The 20,838-nt window shown below is 36.8% G+C and overlaps 1 protein-coding gene across 3 annotated transcripts in view; it reads left to right on the top strand.

The window, feature by feature from the left end:
* Positions 1 to 20,838, top strand: part of LOC109080806 (exportin-5-like) — a 199,855-nt gene that overhangs the window by 137,385 nt on the left and 41,632 nt on the right. For all 3 annotated transcript variants that reach the window (XM_042768338.1, XM_042768339.1, XM_042768337.1), the window contains 8 exons: positions 4,948 to 4,989; positions 5,066 to 5,155; positions 5,301 to 5,500; positions 5,696 to 5,795; positions 5,953 to 6,134; positions 6,264 to 6,364; positions 6,693 to 6,789; positions 6,896 to 7,032. In XM_042768338.1, coding sequence (XP_042624272.1) covers positions 4,948 to 4,989; positions 5,066 to 5,155; positions 5,301 to 5,500; positions 5,696 to 5,795; positions 5,953 to 6,134; positions 6,264 to 6,364; positions 6,693 to 6,789; positions 6,896 to 7,032 — 949 coding nt within the window. The remainder of the gene's footprint in view (positions 1 to 4,947; positions 4,990 to 5,065; positions 5,156 to 5,300; positions 5,501 to 5,695; positions 5,796 to 5,952; positions 6,135 to 6,263; positions 6,365 to 6,692; positions 6,790 to 6,895; positions 7,033 to 20,838) is intronic.

Raw genomic sequence — 20,838 nt, 5'->3', positions numbered from 1 at the left:
TGATTAGTTGAATAATGACAAATAAAGGACTAGTAACTAGAAAAATCTTACGTGGGGGGCAGACCTATTAAATACCCTCTAGACATCTCTGTTAAAGCTTTTAAAGCATTTTATGCATTAAAATTTGTTACTGTGGGTTAACAGTAATTATAATTATCATATACTTAGGAACAGAGTCTGGGCCTAATCTAGGCTATCCAGGTTTTTTTCTTATTTTAATTTATTTTCATTGCATCTGAAAATGACTTTGTGCAGCACATTCACTTTGCACGCTCAACCTGCCTCGCGCGTTGCTCAGCTGTGGACGATTTCAAAATGTTTGATATAAAGGTTGATGTCCCATTTTATACAGGAATTGTTCATTAAAAAAAAAAAATCGAATTATATTGTTAGTCTAAATGAGCTTGTTAACAATATAATTAGAACTATTTAACATGCACTGTGACATTTTACCATTTTTAACTTATAAACTCCTTGAGATTTTAAAGTCCGTTTAATAGTATTGAAGTTCAAGTTTTCAGGTTTTAATTGTTAATTGCTAAAAATATTTCTATGAATTGATAATATGTTATCAGGTTTTAATTGCTTAAATTATTTCTATGAATTAATAATATGTTATCATGTTTATTCTTGTAGATAATAAGTGTTTATTCTTTAAGAAAATAAGGGAAAAATAATGGGATGGGACGATCCAAATATTATTCATATTTGTTTTGCTTCACCTATTTATGTAGGCTACAATTATTCAAAAAAAATAAATAAATAAATAAAATAAAAAAATAATGTCATTAAAAGTGCCATCGGCCTGAGTAAATTTGACCATTATAGAATTGTGACTTTAAAGGTTAGTGATTTAGGAGGTGAAAATACTGTGAAATTACAAATGGTATGGGATTTTAAAGCATAACAACTGAAGGTCTGTGAAACGTTAGCCAATAAAGCATTTTTTTAAACAATGGCACTTAAAGTTTTGAACTAAAATATATTATTTCAACCATATAGCCTGTGAATAAACAAAAAACATACTTTTCAATGAAAGAACACTGAGAGAGTGTAGGTTGCTTTCTGGTGTTTGGATTTGTACTTCAATATAATGAGGTCCAAGTTTAGGAATAGCCAACACGGTTCTCTCTCTCTCTCTCTCTCTCTCTCTCTCTCTCTTTCTCTCCATTCTCTCTCTCCATTTTAACTCTCTATTTAACAGCTTTAACTTACAATGAAATACATCTTCCTTCAGGTAGACTGAATGTTTTTCTGTCTTGCTAAATGTTGGGCTCATGATCAGTAAGTTGTATTTGCTCAAATCAAATTGATTTAGTTAAATCAAAACTTGCGGACTTTGAAGCTGGGTCAGTTAGCGTGAGTCTCGCGCGCTGTGAAGCGGGAGCAGCTGACGGAGGACTCAAAGCTTGGTCTTAAAGCCTTCCGCAAACGCTACGTTCACAAATAACAATGATTTTCGTAAAATAATGATTAATTATCAATTGATAATTTGTTATTATTTTGGTCTAGTGATAATAATAATATGGGCTGCGGGAAAATAATGAATAAAAAGAGTAGGTCTGCTTTGAGTGCAGGCATGTTTCAGCACAGTAACATGACAACACACCGTTCCTCACAGCCAACAAACAGACCAAATTCAGTTCAGCTGGAGGGGGTTGGGGGGCAGTTCTGTATAGCTTGTGGGAGTCGAGATAAAGGTGTGAATCTCTTGGTCTTTCATATGCACAGTGACTTATGAGGGTATCAAACTTGCAGAACAGGTTTAGATAGGACGATTGCCTCGTCATTTTGGTTTTAGGGCAACTTTGAAGAAAGATTTTGATCCACTTCAAATGTTGACTACTGTATAGCGCAATATAGTTTATTGGTTATTATAACTTAATTTCAGAGGTAGTTGCCTTAACTCAAATAAATAAATATATATATATATATTTTTTGTAGCCTATTTACAATGCACAAACTAGAAGCAACAATATCTGCAGAGAAGGGTTGGCCATTCTCAAAATATCAATTTTATTTCAATTTTCGTTTTTGTGTTTCAGAGGAAAAATCAGTGTTAATGTATCTCTCCATTACAGACCGTTCTGAAAGAAGAATTTATGCAAACGCGTATAAAATGCTTTAAAAGCTTTAACAGAGATGTCTAGAGGGTATTTAATAGGTCTGCCCCCCACGTAAGATTTTTCTAGTTACTAGCCATTCATTTGTCATTATTCAACTAATCGCAGCAAGTAAAGAAGGCTCCCTTTAAAATCACTGAAGTTGTCAATTAATGAAGCTCTTATTTACATCGTGAGAGAACTTGAGTTTAAAAATGAGAACGTTTTATTAATCCGTCCATTCTTTAGACTTTCAATGATTTAGCTAAATCGTGCAGGTTTAATTTATTCGTTTCTTGTTTTTAATTAGGCATTAATAATGGGAACGAAATTATACAGTGCCTCACGTTTTACTAAAATAAAGAAAATAATTTATAAAAACACGCAACAATTTCTTAATCAGTGTACAGACAAATATATTTTCCCAAGAAGTTGTCTGTCAAAATAAAGGACAGGTAGGCTAACGAATAACAAAAATGCATGTTGTTTTATTAAAGGAATTTTAAAATATAAATTAAAATATAGGCCTAATATATGAGAATATTGACATTTTGCATATTAATCCTTTTTTTAAAAAACTTGAACTTCAATACTATTAAACTGACTTTAAAATCTCAAGGAGTTTATAAGTAAAAAGGGTAAAATGTCACAGTGCATGTTAAATAGGCCTAGTTCTAATTATATTGTTAACAAGTTCATTTAGACTAACAATATAATTTGATTTTTTTTTTTTTTAAATGAACAATTCCTGTATAAAATGGGACATCAACCTTTATATTAAACATTTTGAAATCGTCCACAGCTGAGCAACGCACAAGGCAGGTTGAGCGTGCGAAGTGAATGTGCTGCACAAAGTCATTTTCAGATGCAATGAAAATAAAAAAATAAAAAACCCTGGATAGCCTAGATTAGGCCCAGACTCTGTTCCTAAGTATATAATAATTATAATTACTGTTAACCCACAGTAACAAAATTTTAACCGATTAATCGCCTATTTTCGTTTGCTGCATTTTTTATTTATTTATTTATTTTTAAACAGGCTAAAAAATAAATTAAGTTTGTGAGAGGAAAAAAATATATATATAAGTAATGTATAAGCTGCATTTTATTACATTCAGAAATAATAACGGCTGGCCTAATAATGTAATAATGTGCCAACAGGATATTTTTATTTTTAACAAATTTATCAGAACAGAACAAGAATTAAAAATATTTAATTCTAATGGATAAATAAAATTGCAGTATATAATAATATAGGCTTAGCTATAAACAAACAAAAAAATAAAATAAATGAATAATAATTTAAAGCGAAACATAAGGTAAGGTTGGGCTCTCTCATTCGGGACAAATCCATACGTTTCCATATTTGTGATGAAGCCTATTTCAAGCTTAACTATTATTCATTAGGTAAAATAGGCTTTGTAGTTCATGCATGTTTCAGTATCAATGAAAAAAAAAAAAAAAAAAAATTCATAATTAGCAAAAATATGCCAAAGTGGACCGCTGCTCGCGGCGAATGGCACGGTGAACGGCTACTGTTTCCAATGAATGTGCACGAGGCACCAGCGCGATCAAACAGCTGAAACAGAAAATACTCAATTTTTGGTCACACAGTAAAGGCATAATTCAAAAATGCAAAGTGTTAGCAGTTTGAAAAATCAAGAATAATAACAGAATGAATAATAATTATTGCTAAATGCTGGACCGTTCTCATTTCGATCTGCAAATGGAACCTGAAGGATTTTTTTAAAACCAAAAATGAACCGAAATGAAAACATTTAGCTTTTTATCCGTATCTATAGGCCTTATATTTAATGACTGTTAAATAACAATAGCAAGCATAAGATCCTTTGTGTAAAGGTCTTCTTTTAATTTTTGATGAGTAGACTGTAGCCTAAGACTATCCTACATTTTGAAATTAACTCACTGTACATTTTTTAATGGTTTTAAAAGATGGTACAATGTTATATCATAATGTTATTGTTGTTTTACCTCCTCCTTTTATCTCATTTTACAATTACATTCAGTTCGCAATCCGTCCCTTTGCGCCACCTTTCGCGAATGAATTTAACACGCGACTGACTTGCAGTTAACGCCCTGCGGCGGCGGTACGCGCGGCGGTAGTACCCATTTTGGTTGTCTACCATCTGTACCCAAAAGCCTATAAAGCCTAAACGAAACCTCAAAACTTCATGAAACTAGGTGAGCCCATGCGACAGGTAATTCTAAACAACCATACAAAGTTTTATGGAGTTCGGACCACAGTTGCCGCTATAACAGTCATAACCATTAAAAATGGGGAATAAGGGGGAAGTCATGGCATAATGGTTAGAGAGTTTGACTCCTAACCCTAAGGTTGTGGGTTCGAGTCTCGGGCCGGCAATACCACAACTGAGGTGCCCTTGAGCAAGGCACTGAACCCCCAACTGCTCCCTGGGCACCTCAGCATAAATGGCTGCACACTGCTCCAGATGTGTGTTCACGGTGTGTGTGTGTGTGTGTTTACTGCTGTGTGTGCACTTTGGATGGGTTAAATGCAAATCACGAATACTTGGCTGTATATCATGTCACTGTCAAATAATCATATTTCTATGGCAAATTACCTGGTTTCTCCAAAAATGCTTTTTTTTTTTTTTTTTAATCATTGGTTTAGGTGGTTACAGGTTATATGTATGTGTTGTCTTTTTTCATATGTTGTTTAATGCCTTAAAGTGCTTGAACCCTGATAATCGCTGCTTGCTGCTATATTTTGTTGTTATTAGTTCATATGGTCCTGATACTAGATGTGCTAAAAACCTATTTGAAACCGAAATCAAATATCTTTTTTTTTTTCACTTATATTTAGATATTTCCTTCCATCACATTTGAATTGGTTGAAGAATGCAAGGTAATGTGGCCAAACTTATAGCTGCATATCATTCTTTAATCAAACAGTTTTGTTGATGTTCAGTGCTTGTGTTCAGGGACCTCGAACGCGAGCTGTTAAGAATGTCAGAAGACATGCCTGTTCTTCCATCCTTAGGATATGTCGGGATTATTCAGATTTTATGCTGGTATGTTGAAGCATGCAGCTACAATACAGTTCTTTACAATGCAAAACATGATATTTAATTTTATTTATGATCCTAGAGAGACAGGTTATATTAGCATTCTCTTTTGAGGCACTAATGATAATAGATTACTTTTCTTGCATTGTAGCCTTGCTTTGACATGATGTATGAGCATGCGAAGGGATTGTTCTCCAATGAGCTGCTGCTGACACAAATGGAGAAGTGTGCTCTTATGGAAGCCCTGATACTAGTAAGCAATCAGTTTAAAGACTACAACAAACAGAAAGCCTTCCTGAAGGAACTCATTGCACCTGTTACTGCACAGTGGCTGTCAGAGGAGATGAGAAGGTATGAATGGATATTGTTTCCCAGACAGATGTTTGCGGAGTTTATTAAACAGATATTTATATGATATTTATATCATATAAAAATAATGATATGAAGTGATTGATATCTAGTTTATGTTCTGTACATGCATCATTTGATGCTTCTGAGGCTGTCTGATGTATGAGCTTTCCTTTAATTTTGTATTGTGTTGTGTAGTGTGTTGTGGGATCCTGCTACCTTCTTGGCATATGTTGGTGCTGATCAGGTGATCAGTGACCTTGACACAGAGGATCAGATGGGTATCAACAGGTCACAGGTAGGTGTGACCACTTCTCAAAGGAATGCTTGCAGTCTAATGTGTTTGCAAAGCTGTTGGATTTTGTTGTGAATCTCATCAGTTTTTTAGATAGGGTCTTTTGTCCCCTGGCACCTAATAAGTGTGTATATGATTGGCTTTTTTTTTTTAATGACAGATTAGTTTTTGTGTGAACACCATACTTGGGGTTGTAAAGCGTGCTCGTTGGCCTGCTAATCCTGAGGAGGCAAAAGCAGGAAGCTTTGTGGTCAGCACAACCTCTGATGGGGCCCCCATCTACAGAAACCCTTGTGCGGAGCCCCTGCAGGCCTTGCTGCCCAACCTTTTTGCTCTCATCAGGTAAATTAGGTCATTTCCTAGAATTTCATTTTCTAGAAAAACAGACATTAGATCTTGAATAGTATATGGTAAAAAAAAAAAACTACTGTAACAATGTTTTGAATAGTTTGATGTTCTTCATCCTTTCAGGACCCAAAATAGCTTGTTCTTGCCAGAGAACATCAACCGACTTAGCAAGACTTTTTCTAGGGTCTATGATATTATGGATGTGGAGAAGAATTTTGCTCTAGGTAGGTATCTCATTTGTCCTGTAAACACCATAAACCATAAAACCCATAACTGGTTAAGTCAGATCGAGTCTCATGTATTTATATAGCGCTTTAAACAATATAGATCGTCAAAGCAGCTTAATATAATTAAACTGGAAAATAAGGGGTGTGATGTTGCAGATTTCACCAATTATGAAACAAATTCAGTTTCAGCTTTAAGCAGTTCTGCAGCAGGCAAGAGTGTCATTATCTAGCTCAATTTAGTTCAAATTTTGTTCTGATCTGATAATGTCAGTGCAGTTAAATCAGCATTGTCTTTTAAACCCCAAACTCCCAATGTTTCCTACAGGAATTCCTCAACCAGTTTTAGATGCCTATGACTCTTCAGCATACAGAAACATTGTTGAACGCATGCAAGGCTTCTTCTCATCACTTTATGATAACTGGTTGGAGCAATCAATTTGATATTTTTTTATTTTTTGTTTCTCCAATGGTTTAAACTAATTGATCCTGTTTACCCTTTTCACTTATCTGTTTTTTTTTCTTTTAAAGTTACCAGGTGCTTGGGAATGCAGGTCCCTGCATGCAGCAAGACTTTTATGCAACAGAAGACTTGGCTGAGCAGATTGTTGGTTCTGCATTTATCCATCTAGACAGTGTTCCAGACCACAGGCTCCGCCCCCTAGTTCATATCCTTTATATAAAGATATTTTGTTTTAACTATTAGTTAAACTTACTTAAGTCCAATACATCTATTGGTAACACTTTATAATAAGGGTAACTGAAACTAATACCTTTATTATTACTTCAAAATGAATGGCATGAACTAATCAAGAATGAATAAGCGACTACCCTTAACTATGACTATTTGGTCATATGGATTCATTCCTAAATAGTGACCACCTTAACTACATGTTAGTACAGGTTTGCTAGTTAATGCATCAATTAACATTTATGTGTAAACTAAATCAAACAGGCTTTCTAAGAATGAGATATATTTTGACTTTAAATTAAACATGAGCAAATTAATTGGCATAATTTAAACTGCAGTAATAATTTAATAATTTAAATTAATCTGCAGCTTCATCATACACATAATTGGATGGCACATGCATTTACATGGATCCTTGTCATCAAATGTAGAGAATACTAAATACAACTACCACTCATAATTTGATTTCATTATATTTTGTGTGATTCTCATGTGACTCTCCTTTAAACTCACCCTACTGGCTTATAGACCTTCACCCAAAAATTCAAATTCTTTCATTATTTACTCACATTAAAGTTTTTCAAACCTGTATGGAGTTTCTAATACAGATATAAAAATACTATGGACAACTGAACAAACAGTATTTTGTGTCGCTACCCTGACTAAGGTCTATACCCAGCAGTAGAAAAACACAAGTATTTTATGTATTTATGTATGTATACTTTATCCATATGTTCTGTTGACCCAATGCATTATGACCACCTTTCTAATATGCTGTTGGTTCTCATTGTGCTGTCAAGTCATGAATGATGCAAATTTTGGCCATTTCTACAGGCGGCAGAAGCATGGAGTGGGTTTGTTTTTTGTGACACACTTCATTCCATGCTGTGTTCCTTTTACTGTTCTTATTTATTTTATTCAATAAGTGATCAACAAAATGATAAAAATGTAATATACAAATTATACAAAATAGAATTCATTCAAAGAAAGAACTTTCCACAAAACAAAAACATACGAAGTGGTCAAAAATTGTGTCTGACCCGCTCCATCACTCCTGGCATATTGCTGACCAATTCATTACCATGCCCTTTATGATGTTTACAATTTACAAAGTTTTCTTTCATAAATAACAGAAAAAAACAAAACAAAAAAACTAATAATATTTAAACATACAGGTCCTTCTCAAAAAATTAGCATATTGTGAAAAAGTTCATTATTTTCCATAATGGAATGATAAAAATTTAACTTTCATATATTTTAGATTCATTGCACACCAACTGAAATATTTCAGGTCTTTTATTGTTTTAATACTGATGATTTTGGCATACAGCTCATGAAAACCCAAAATTCCTATCTCAAAAAATTAGCATATCATTCTCTAAACGAGCTATTAACCTAATCATCTGAATCAACTAATTAACTCTAAACACCTGCAAAAGATTCCTGAGGCTTTTAAAAACTCTCAGCCTGGTTCATTACTCAAAACCGCAATCATGGGTAAGACTGCCGACCTGACTGCTGTCCAGAAGGCCATCATTGACACCCTCAAGCGAGATGGTAAGACACAGAAAGAAATTTCTGAACGAATAGGCTGTTCCCAGAGTGCTGTATCAAGGCACCTAAGTGGGAAGTCTGTGTTGGGAAGGAAAAAGTGTGGCAAAAAACGCTGCACAACGAGAAGAGGTGACCGGACCCTGAGGAAGATTGTGGAGAAGGACCGATTCCAGACCTTGGGGGACCTGCGGAAGCAGTGGACTGAGTCTGGAGTAGAAACATCCAGAGTCACCGTGCACAGGCCTGTGCTTTTGAACCAGAAACAGCGGCAGAAGCACCTGACCTGGGCTACAGAGAAGCAGCACTGGGACTGTTGCTCAGTGGTCCAAAAGTACTTTTTTTCGGATGAAAGCAAATTTTGCATGTCATTCGGAAATCAAGGTGCCAGAGTCTGGAGGAAGACTGGGGAGAAGGAAATGCCAAAATGCCTGAAGTCCAGTGTCAAGTACCCACAGTCAGTGATGGTCTGGGGTGCCATGTCAGCTGCTGGTGTTGGTCCACTGTGTTTTATCAAGGGCAGGGTCAATGCAGCTAGCTATCAGGAGATTTTGGAGCACTTCATGCTTCCATCTGCTGAAAAGCTTTATGGAGATGAAGATTTCGTTTTTCAGCACGACCTGGCACCTGCTCACAGTGCCAAAACCACTGGTAAAATGGTTTTACTGACCATGGTATTACTGTGCTCAATTGGCCTGCCAACTCTCCTGACCTGAACCCCATAGAGAATCTGTGGGATATTGTGAAGAGAAAGTTGAGAGACGCAAGACCCAACACTCTGGATGAGCTTAAGGCCGCTATCGAAGCATCCTGGGCCTCCATAACACCTCAGCAGTGCCACAGGCCGATTGCCTCCATGCCACACCGCATTGAAGCAGTCATTTCTGCAAAAGGATTCCCAACCAAGTATTGAGTGCATAACTGAACATAATTATTTGAAGGTTGACTTTTTTGTATTAAAAACACTTTTCTTTTATTGGTCGGATGAAAATATGCTAATTTTTTGAGATAGGAATTTTGGGTTTTTCATGAGCTGTATGCCAAAATCATCAGTATTAAAACAATAAAAGACCTGAAATATTTCAGTTGGTGTGCAATGAATCTAAAATATATGAAAGTTTAATTTTTATCATTACATTATGGAAAATAATTTACTTATACAAAACACTCTAAATTATTAATAAGGACCCTTAAAAATAAAACTTTTTTTTTTTTTTTTTTTAATGGCTACAACAATGCAAGACCCCTAAAGGTGTCCTGTTGTATCTGACACCAGACATTAGCAATAGATCCTTCATGTCCTTAAGTTGTGAGGTTGAACCTCCATGGATGTAACTGGTTGGTTCAGCACATCCCACAGATGCTCAATCAGATTAACAATTTAAGAATTTGGAGATCAGGACAACACCTTGAACTTCATTGTGTTTCTCAAACCATTCCTGAACAATGTGTGCAGTGTAGCAGTGGGCAATATAATCAGCTTTGGACAGGGGACATCATAGACACTCTGACCAGTCTTCACCTACCTACACATGCCCCTATGCAATGTGTGTTGTGAACATTGCTCTTTTAGCCGTCACTAAAATTGTTGCCATATACAGTAGACTTTGTATCAATTTGGTCCAGACAGAGCAACCTTTGTCACATGCACACATTGATGAGCCTTTGAGATCCCACATACAGTCTCCAATTTGTGGTTTATCCTTTGGACCACTGTTGGTAGGTTCTCACAGAAGCACCCCACAAGCCTCGCTGTTTCAGATGTGCTTTAACACAGTTGTCTGGCCACAACAATATTGCACTTGTGAATCACTCAGATCTTTAATCCTGGCCATTTCTCCTGCCTCAGCACATTGACTATACGAACTGGTTGTTAATTTACCATATAAATTACCCAGAACTTCACATGTGACCTTGTTAGGAGATGATTAGAGATGATTAACAATAAACACTTTACCTGTGGGTGGTCATAAATGTAAATGTGAATGTCATAATGTTCGCTCATGCAAAGAGACACAATTAAGTAGTTAATTACTGTACTTATTGTAAAATAAATAAAATAATAATTAAAAAATACTATAATTGTTACAGTTTACCAAAGCAACCAACATTTATTGGTAAAATTTATTTGGCAAAATAATCACGCACCATTCAATGCAAGTCACAAAGCACCAGATGGCAATAAGTGGGTATAGAAAAGACTCGCCCCTTAAAAATAATCACATTTTGTTGCTTTGCAGCCTGAAAATAAGATGGACACCATTTTTGTTTTATCCAGCTGTATTTACTCATTGCAACTTATAACATCCAAGTAAAAGATATAACACCAACATGTTATAAAAAAAAAAATACAAATGGAAATAAAAAACCTGAATAACTGAGTTGGAAAAAAAATCAACCACCCCCTCCAGCAATTATTTCGAACAACCTCCTGCTTTAACTTCAACCTTTAGTCTGTTGAACCTGTTGGGATATGTTGGGATTGCCACAGCCATATCACCCTGCAGCCCAAGACTGGTTGCCCACTGAAGCTAAGCAGGGTTGAGCCTGGTCAGTACCTGGATGGGAGACTTCCTGGAAAAACTAGGTTGCCGTTAGAAGAGGTGTTAATGAGGACAGCAGGGGTTGCTCACCCTGTGGTCTTTGTGAGTCCAATCGCCCAAGTATAGTGACTGGGACACTATTGTCCTGGCCAAATTCCCTCCACTGGCCCTTGTCAATCATGGCCTCCCAATAATCCCCATCCACTCGATTGGCTCTATGACTCTCTCTCCTCTCCACCTATAGCTGGTGTGTGGTAAGTCCACTGGCGCCGTTGTCCTGTGGCTGCCGTCGCATCATCCAGGTGGTTTCTGCACGCTGGTGCTGGTTGAGGAGAGACCCCCTCACACGAATGTAAAGCGCTTTGGGTGTACAACAATACACAATAAATTGCTATATAAATGCATCATTCATTCATATGTCTCTACTAACTTTGCACATATAGACTAATATTTGCCCACTCTTCTTTACAGAACTGCTCAAGTTCATTTAAATTTGATGGTGACAGTTTGTGGACTGCAGTCTTCAAGTAATTTCATAGATTTTCAATGGGGTTTAAGTCTGGGCTCTGACTAGGCCATGCAAAGACATTCACCTTTTATTTTTCTTGCTGTGTGCTTTGGGTCTTTGTCATGTTGGAAGGTAAACCTCAGACTACAGACACACTGTAGTCAATCAACATTGCAGGGCAAAACCAAAAAGCATGAGCAGTTGTATCCTCTGTGACCTTGCACCTGTCACACAATGGTGAAACAGAAGAGAAAATTTTGTGCAGTTTGTCTTGGTATAATGCAAGTGATGAATGACCTTGAATTGTATCATTTGATGTGTGCTGTTGACTGAACACTACCAGAAGAAAGAAAAATAAATATAAATAAAAAACACATGAACACAAAACCTTAGACATAAATTAAATAAATAATAATTAAAAACACATGAATACAATACCTTAGACATAAATTAAATAAATAATAATTAAAAACACATGAATACAATACCTTAGACATAAATTAGAATGCTAACAATAATAATTACAGGTTCAGTAACTAGAGGTACCATAGTACAGAGCTGCAAAACAGTCAATCATTCAGAATGCCTGGAGCTAATGTGCAATTCAGACCTCATAGGAAACATTAGAAGTCGGTTGGGCAGTTAGTTTGTCTAAATATCCAAGAAATGATCCCTAGACAGCGGAAAACTTTTCATTGGAGTTAGACCTCAAAGATTTGAGTCTTTACATTTGTATGACAGTGATCATGTCCATAATCCAAATTCAAAAAGAGGGAGGTGAGGATGACTTCCAGTTCTTTAATATAAGTCTCTTGGTTACAATCATGCCCAGTGTAAGGGCCTTTTGTAAAGTTTTTGGAAGGCTAGAGGTGTGTTGTGAAAAGCCAAAGATCGCAAGTTCCACATCCGGCATAAGAGGCCTATTAAATGCTTGTCCAAAATCTCAACATTGCAGGGCAAAACCAAAAAGCATGAGCAGTTGTATCCTCTGTGACCTTGCACCTGTCACACAATGGTGAAACAGAAGAGAAAATTTTGTGCAGTTTGTCTTGGTATAATGCAAGTGATGAATGACCTTGAATTGTATCATTTGATGTCTGCTGTTGACTGAACAGTACCATACTGCAGTCAAACACCTATCCCATGTTTGTCAGAGAGCTCAGCCTCCAGGCCACTTTAAATCTCTCATTTGGGGCTGAGGCACAACTTTCAAATAAACAGATTTTGAGATAAGATGTGTAGAATGAGGAGGATTTAAGAAAACATCAAAAAACGTTCTCGGAGAAATTTAAAATTACTAATTTTGGACTTAATGCAACATAATGCCTCATTTGTGAATAACGAAAAAAGTGTGAATTGGGCAGAACAAACTTCTCTCTTAGCTGAATAAATGATGCAAACCTTCCTTCAACATAAAGGTATTTTATACAACTTAAGCCCCTCTCCTTCTGTCAGACCATGGGGTGAAAAAGAATGATTGTAGCAAACTGGCATATACACCAAAGTCTCTGGCAGGGACAGGAATTTCCTTACTTGATTTAAGATTTTGATTTAATTTTTCAACACAATACTTAGTTTCTTTATAGCTGTGGGCTTGTCTAATTTGCACAATAACATGGCCGCTAATGAGATCCCAGCCAGGCCTGTCTCTATTTGCACCCATAAGGGAACATCAGGGGTCAGATTGCCCGGTGCTCCCTTCTCCCAGTACATTGAAGCCCTAACATTGGCAGCCGAGTAATAGTGTTTAAATACTGGCAGACCCAGACTGTCCACAGACCTGGACTTTTGTAGATGGATTTTAGTTATCATATGTGTCTTATAGTTCCAAACATAAGACAAAATGATAGAATCCAGTTCCTTAAAAAATGCAAAAGTAAGACAAATTGGGAGATTTCACAAATATATAATAATCTAGGAAGAGAAACTATTTTTATTGAGTTTATACGTCCGATCATAGAAAAAGGCATGATTTTCCAGTTCTCTATATTACATTTGAGTTTTGAAAGAAACTCGAAAAAAATTAACTTATATAATTTTGGGTCTTTGGGAATTGTCAGTCTGATATATACAAAGTGGTCCCTAACTATTTTGAATGGAATATTTTCCAAAAAAACAAAACAAAACATGTAAGTATCCGAGAGTGCCTTAAAATAAATGTACTTTTCGACAGGTTGATTTTATACCCAGATAATCTCACAAAAGAAGTAATGAACTCTAAAAGAATGGGAACAGAACTTCCAGAATTCTTCAAATACAATATTTCATCATCTGCATAAAGAATAATAAGGGCTTCACTCCTCCATAAAAGACCCATGATATCTTTATGGTGTCTTATACATATGGCAAGGCTCTATTGCAATACCAAAAAGGGCAGGCGAAAGGGGACAACCCTGTTGCACTGAGCGGTGCAAAGGGAACTTAGGTGACTTGTCTGTGTTTGTTAAAATTGATTACACTGGCCTAGCATATATTAATCTAAACCATGATATAAATTGCTGCCTTGTTAGCTTTCGTGTGATTAGCATATATTGTGTTGAGGAAGTGTCGTACCTAGAAAAAAAAAAAAGAGAGAGAGAATCTGCCCAGGATAAATCCAGTCTGGTCAGGCTGAATGATGGAGGATAGATGTTTGTTAAGCCGAATAGCCAAAGTTTTAGTGACAAATTTCCTATCAAAATTCTGAAGCAAAAATGGCCTATAACTAGCCGGGTCAATTTCATCTTTATTTTTCTTTAAGATGAGAGATATGTTGGCTTCATACAATGTATTAGGCAGAACATTATCTATTTTAGAATTGATTATTATTCTAATTAGGAGCGGAGCCAGAATGTCACAGAATTTACTAAAAAATTCAGAACTGAACCCATCTGGTCCCGCCACCTTGAAATGACTTAATAGCGGAAACTCCGCTTAATAGCGAAAATCTCCTACAAATTAAAGTCTGAATCCAGTTCAGCCATGGCAGCTTTTAAGTTTGGGTGTTTCAACAGAATCCAAAAAATCTGTAAGATCAGAATGAGTGGCTGCATTTCTGGAAGTGTACAGTTCACTATAAAATTCTTTAAAGTGAGCATTAAAATCTTTAGGGTTGGTTTACAGGGTGCCATCCTTGGACTTAATGCTGTTGATTGACCTTGAGGCTTGAGCCCCTTTAAGTTGTCTCATTCTCAAAATATATATTGTTTATTTGACCGCCAAGAATACAGTTATACTCCATATTTAAGTCATTATCTTGTTGTAATCTTAAGATGACTGACACCTGGTATGTAAATTCAAGAATAGGAAGAACACTTGTATCTCTAAAAGTAATTTCTCTCTTTCTTTTTTGACATTAGATTTGTAGGAGATAAAGTGCATGTGCATGACCAACTTCAAAGTCTCCCAAAGTATAGAATCTGAAACCTGTCAAGTCACCTTTATTTGTATAGTGTTTTATACAGTACTGATTGTATCAAAGCAGCTTTGCAGTGTCAAACAGGAAAATAGTTTGTCAATAATGCAAGGAGACAATATCAAAGAGTCATTTTTTCAGATAAAGTCAGCTGATCGATGATTCAGTTATGTCATCATCCGGTTCAGCTCTCTTCCAATAGTGTCTGTGCAATTAGTTCCCAAAGCGTCCCCAACTAAGCAAGCCAAAGGCAACAGTGACAAGAAACCGAAACTTCATATGTGACAGAAATGGTGAAAAAACCTTGAGTGAAATCAGACTTAGTCGAGGGCCAGTCAAAACCAGCATTGCGTGGTTTAATTCCAGGCTTCAACATGGGTGCAGAGGAATTGTCTGGTTCTCGTGGTCTTGTGCCGATAGTCGTCGAGGTGATGAAACCTTCAGAGGGGATTTGTCTCTGGGGTGCATCTAGTTGACGTGGTCTCCGCTGACATTCAGGGCTGGCTAAGTCTGGTCTGGATATGGACAGGATCTGGGTGGCTACAGTGACCATCTTATCTGGATACAGACTGAATCTGTATGGCTATGGTGAGCTCAGAATAAGAATGAAAGAGATTAAAATTAGTGTAGATGGCATTCTTCTTATGTGTAGCGAGTACATAGGGTGTTATGGGAAGTGTTCCCAGTTCCGGTTGACCTAATTAATGCAGCCTTACAATCCTTTAACTGATTTGAATTATAGAAATGCAATAGTGTATTATGTGTATGCCAGGTTAAAGAGATGGGTCTTTAATCTAGATTTAAACTGACAGAGTGTGTCTGCCTGAAGAAAAAAGCTAGGTAGATTATTCCAGAGTTTGGGCGCTAAATAGGAAAAGGATCTGCCACCCACAATTGATTTTGATATTCTAGGTATTATCAAATGGTCAGAGTTTTGAGATCACAGCAGACGTGAAGGACTATAATGTGATATGAGCTCACTCAAGTATTAAGGTGCTGAAACATTCAGGTTTTTTTAAGTAATTAGCAAGTTTTTAAAATGTATTCGTTGTTCAAAAGGGAGCCAGTGCAGAGTTGACAGAACCATGCTAATATAACCCACCCAACAAAGCATTATTATAATCTAACTTTGAGGTCATGAACACATGAATTAATGTTTTTGCATTTGACATTGAGAGCATAGGTCATAATTTAGATTTTTAAGATGAAAGAATGTGGTTTTACAAATGCTAGAAACATGGTTTTCAAAGGAAAGATTGCTATCAAATAGGTTCAGCTAGGCTGAATAGGTTCACACCTACAGTAGGTGGCTATCCAAAATGGTGGTCGTACCGCCGCCACATCTGCAAAGTGCATTCGCAGCTTTTGACCGCTGAGTGGTGCTTTGATCACAAGTTTTCAAACGAGCGCATCAAAGCACATTTTCGCAAATAGACGTCAGCTTTGCCTCACCGATGTGTTATATTTGACTGTAGTCGGGGAAAATGAAAGAAAAACACTGTAGGCTAGTTAAAATATTTAATATTCACAGATGAAAGTTTAGTCCTTATGAAGATATGTGCATTTCTTAGAACGAATTCAAGCAGAATTAAAGCTGCAAGCAGCGATGAAAGGGCCCTCACACCCGGGCTCACCACCACCCGGTGGCCATAGGAGATCAGTGAACGTTGGACCATATGCTTTTAAAATAGTAAATATTTGTGCCACATTTCCTGCTGCCAACAGGTGGCACTATGATTATATCTGAATTTCGGCATGTAAATGTCTTCAGGCCAGGACTTTTACCAAACATGCAAAGTTCCGGGCAGATCAGACATTGCATGTTTAAGTTAGTGTAAAATAAATAATTTCCTGTTGCCAGCAGGTGGCGCTAAGACTATAAATAAATATTGGCCTAAAGACGAGTTCAGGCCAGGACCCATATCAAACACATGAACTTTGGGCAGACCAGATATTGGATGTTTAAGTTAGTTTAAAATAAGTAATTACCTGTTGCCAGCAGGTGGCGCTATAATTATAATTGAATATTGGCCTTTAGATGTGTTCAGGCCAGGCAGATTGGGCATTGTATGCATGAGTTACAACAACTTCCTGTTTCATAGTATTAACCGCATCCTTTAGCACATAGTAAGTGTTGCTAGCATGTTTGAGAATATTTCTAGCATGATTAGCACACAAGGGCATATTTTACTGTGTTGCTAATAGTGCATAAGTGTAAAACATGTCACTTCCTGTTGTCAGTAGGTGGCGCTATAACTATAACCAAATATGAGCATGTAGATATCTTCAGGCCAGGACTCTAATCAAACTTGTGAAGTTTGAGGCAGATTGGACATTGTATGCACAAGTTACAGCAATGTTCTGCAACACTGCATTAATAGCATGCTTTAACACTGAGCTAAGTGTTGCTAGCATGTTTTAGGCATGCTTCTAGAATTTTGCCAGCCTATTTAACACTTGTTGATGCTTTTTATTATTTTGCAAGCAGTCCATAACAGTGTTACACATGACACTTCTTGTTGCCATCAGGTGGCGCTATGACTATAACCGAATACGGGCATGTTGATGTGTTCAGGACAGGACTCTTGTCAAATCTGTGAAGTTTGGGGCAGATCGGACATCGCTAGCCTGAGTTACAGCAACTTCCTTTTTCACTGCATTAGTAGCATGCTTTAGCACTTAGCTAAGTGCTACTAGCATGTTTTAGTATGTTTCTAACATGTTGCCAGTATATTTAGCACTTCCTGACACTTATTAATATGTTGCTAGGAGTCCATAACAGTGTTAAACATGACACTTCCTATTGCCAGTAGGTGGCACTATGACTATAACCGAATACGGGCATGTTGATGTGTTCAGGCCAGGACTCTTATAAAATGTGTGAAATTTGAGGCAGATTGGACATTGTATGCATGAGTTACAGTAATATTCTGCAACACTGCATTAATAGCATGCTTTAACACTTAGCTAAGTGTTGCTAGCATGTATTAGTATGTTTCTAGCATGTTGCCAGCCTATTTAACACTTGTTGACACTTTTTAATATGTTCCTAGGAGTCCATAGCAGTGTTAACCATGTCACTTCCTGTTACCAGCAGGTGGCGCTGTGACTATAACTGAATTTGGTCATGGGTGTTTGTTCAGGACAGAACACCTATCACACGTGTGAAGTTGGGGCAGATCGGGCATTGCTTGCCTGAGTTACAGCGACTTCCTGTTTCACAGCAAAACATCAAACTTTAGCCCTGTCCCAAATGGCACACTCCGTACTTGTGGACTTCCTCAGAGTCCACACTTTGGTGACATCATGTAGTGCAGACCTATAGGACCCTTGGCCAAGTCCTCGAGGGCGCATTGAGAGGTATTTTTGGGACAGACTCAATCATCACGCCGGAAATAACGGTCTGGTTGTTTTTTGACAGGAGCTGCAGGTTCGGGGAATATGCTGCCTGTGTTCCATTTGAACTAAGATTACAATTTTAACACATAATAAACATGTGCGTGAGTTTCAGATGAATTTACAGGTTTAATTATAAATACGAGGTTTACATATTACATATGACCAAATATCCGTTAGAATTTATTGAAGCATCGAAAATACATTTTGCTCCAAAAATAACAAAAATTACGACTTTATTAAGCATTTTCTTCTCTTCCGAGTCTGTTGTGAGCGCATTCACAACACTGCAGTAACACCGCTGACGTACGACGCTGCTGACGTGTTTTCTTTGTTATTGGGTGCACCAGAGAACACGTCAGCAGCGTCCTACGTCAACAGTCGCGTTCACAACAGACCCGGAAGAGAAGACAATGCTGAATAAAGTCGTAATTTTTGTTATTTTTAGAGCAAAATGTATTTTTACAATGCTTCAACAAATTCTAACGGACCCTCTGATGTCAGATAGACTACTTTGATGATGTTTTTATTACCTTTCTGGACATGGACAGTATACCGTACATACATTTTCAATGGAGGGACAGAAAGCTCTCGGACTAAATCTAAAATATCTTAAACTGTGTTCCGAAGATGAACGGAGGTCTTACGGGCTTGGAACGACATGAGGGTCATTAATGACATAATTTTCATTTTTCCTGAACTAACCCTTTAAATATTTTCTTCTCAGCCATGTCATCAATTGCTCTTGAGTGAAATCTCCTCCCATCCGTTGTCTGATTGGCATTTCGCAAGGATTCCTAGGTAGTTAAAGTGTGCGAAGCCTGCATCTATGTGGGCTTCGCGGAAGACCGCTTCAAGGGTACAAAGGGGGCGCTGCTGAGCACACTTCAGAGCGTTTAAAGGCTGAATGGGACGGCCTACAGACTCATAGACTCTGCGAGCACACGCAATTTAATATCAGATGTAAATTTTCGCCAGTTCTGATGCGTGTGCAAAGTTTTGTGAGTTTTAAAGCATGTTTAGGCCCTCAAAAATGCGATTCATTTCGGAGAAGAAGAAGAAGAAATGGAGCAATTCCAAGAGGGTCCTAGCACCATCGGTGCTCAGGCCCTAATAAATGTCAAGCCTATGAGCCTGTGCTTATATTTTCTCTACACCATATTTTAGATTTGACACATTTAAATAGTGTGCAGTATTATTTATATAATATGAATTATGTTATATTATTCAAAAGAAATTGTGGTTTACTTTGCATTGGAGCATTAAAAGTGGTAGCCTATTGTGAGCTAGAGTTGCGTGTTTTATAAATTATTTTCTTTATTTTAGTAAAACGTGAGGCACTGTATAATTTCGCTTCCATTATTTAGGCCTAATTAAAACAAGAAACAAACAAATTAAACCTGCACGATTTAACTAAATCATTGAAACTCTTAAGAATGGACTGATTAATAAAACGTCTTCATGTATAAACTCAAGTTCTCTCATTATAATCAACAAAATGCACACGTTGTAAAAATGAGCTTCATTAACTGACAACTTCAGTGATTTTAAATGGAGTCTTCTTTACTTGCTTTCATATAATTTAAGTAAAAAAATAAATAAATTGCAGCGGCATTTAAATGCAGGTTTGTATAATATTCCGTAAAAAATCAGTGCAAGATTTGCTCGGCGCGCATGATGCTGAGTGCACGTGCAGCATTTATTCATATTTGTCTACATATTTTATCTTCATTACAAATCTTGTTTGGTTTTATTTTGGATAATTGCATGTAAAAAAAAATTATTTACTTTGTAATGCATATGCAAAATGTGAATTATTATTCATATTCAAGTGTTTGTGCGAAAATTATTAATGTGCATGTATGACAGGGATGCGCCCTCTCGATCACTTAATTTTTTTTCCTAATAATGAAATAACTGAAAATTGGGGTGTCTCACATACATGAGAAATATATCTACAGAAAGCTTGAAATGTCTACTTTTAAACGAATCAATTCAGAACGAACGCATTATGTAATCTGTGAAGGTTGCATTTCTCTTTAAAGGCTCGTCCATGTGGAGAGAGTCAGCACTGTGAATTTCATCTTGCAGCCGACAAGAAAACATTTGTTTATTAATAATTAAAATGTCTCCTTTTTCACAATTATTGGGCTACTTCTGCCCGTGCTTTGTGGCAAACTTAATGCATGTGCTTGGGTGCAGAATATATTAAGGCTCATTATGGATTACAGATGTAAATGTAATAAAAACCTGCAATTAGGTTAATAATGCAACGAATAATGAATGAACGACTAGTAACTAGGGGATTTTTTTAGGCCATAGGCCTATCGCCCAGCCCTAATTCAACAGTTTGCATAATTTTTCTTTTTTCTTTTTTTGAGTTGAGGCAAC

This window comes from Cyprinus carpio, chromosome A13 (assembly GCF_018340385.1).
Source record: "Cyprinus carpio isolate SPL01 chromosome A13, ASM1834038v1, whole genome shotgun sequence".
NCBI lineage: Eukaryota > Metazoa > Chordata > Actinopteri > Cypriniformes > Cyprinidae > Cyprinus > Cyprinus carpio.
The sequence above is the reverse complement of the archived record's forward strand: the minus strand, read 5'-3'. Positions and strand labels throughout refer to the sequence as shown.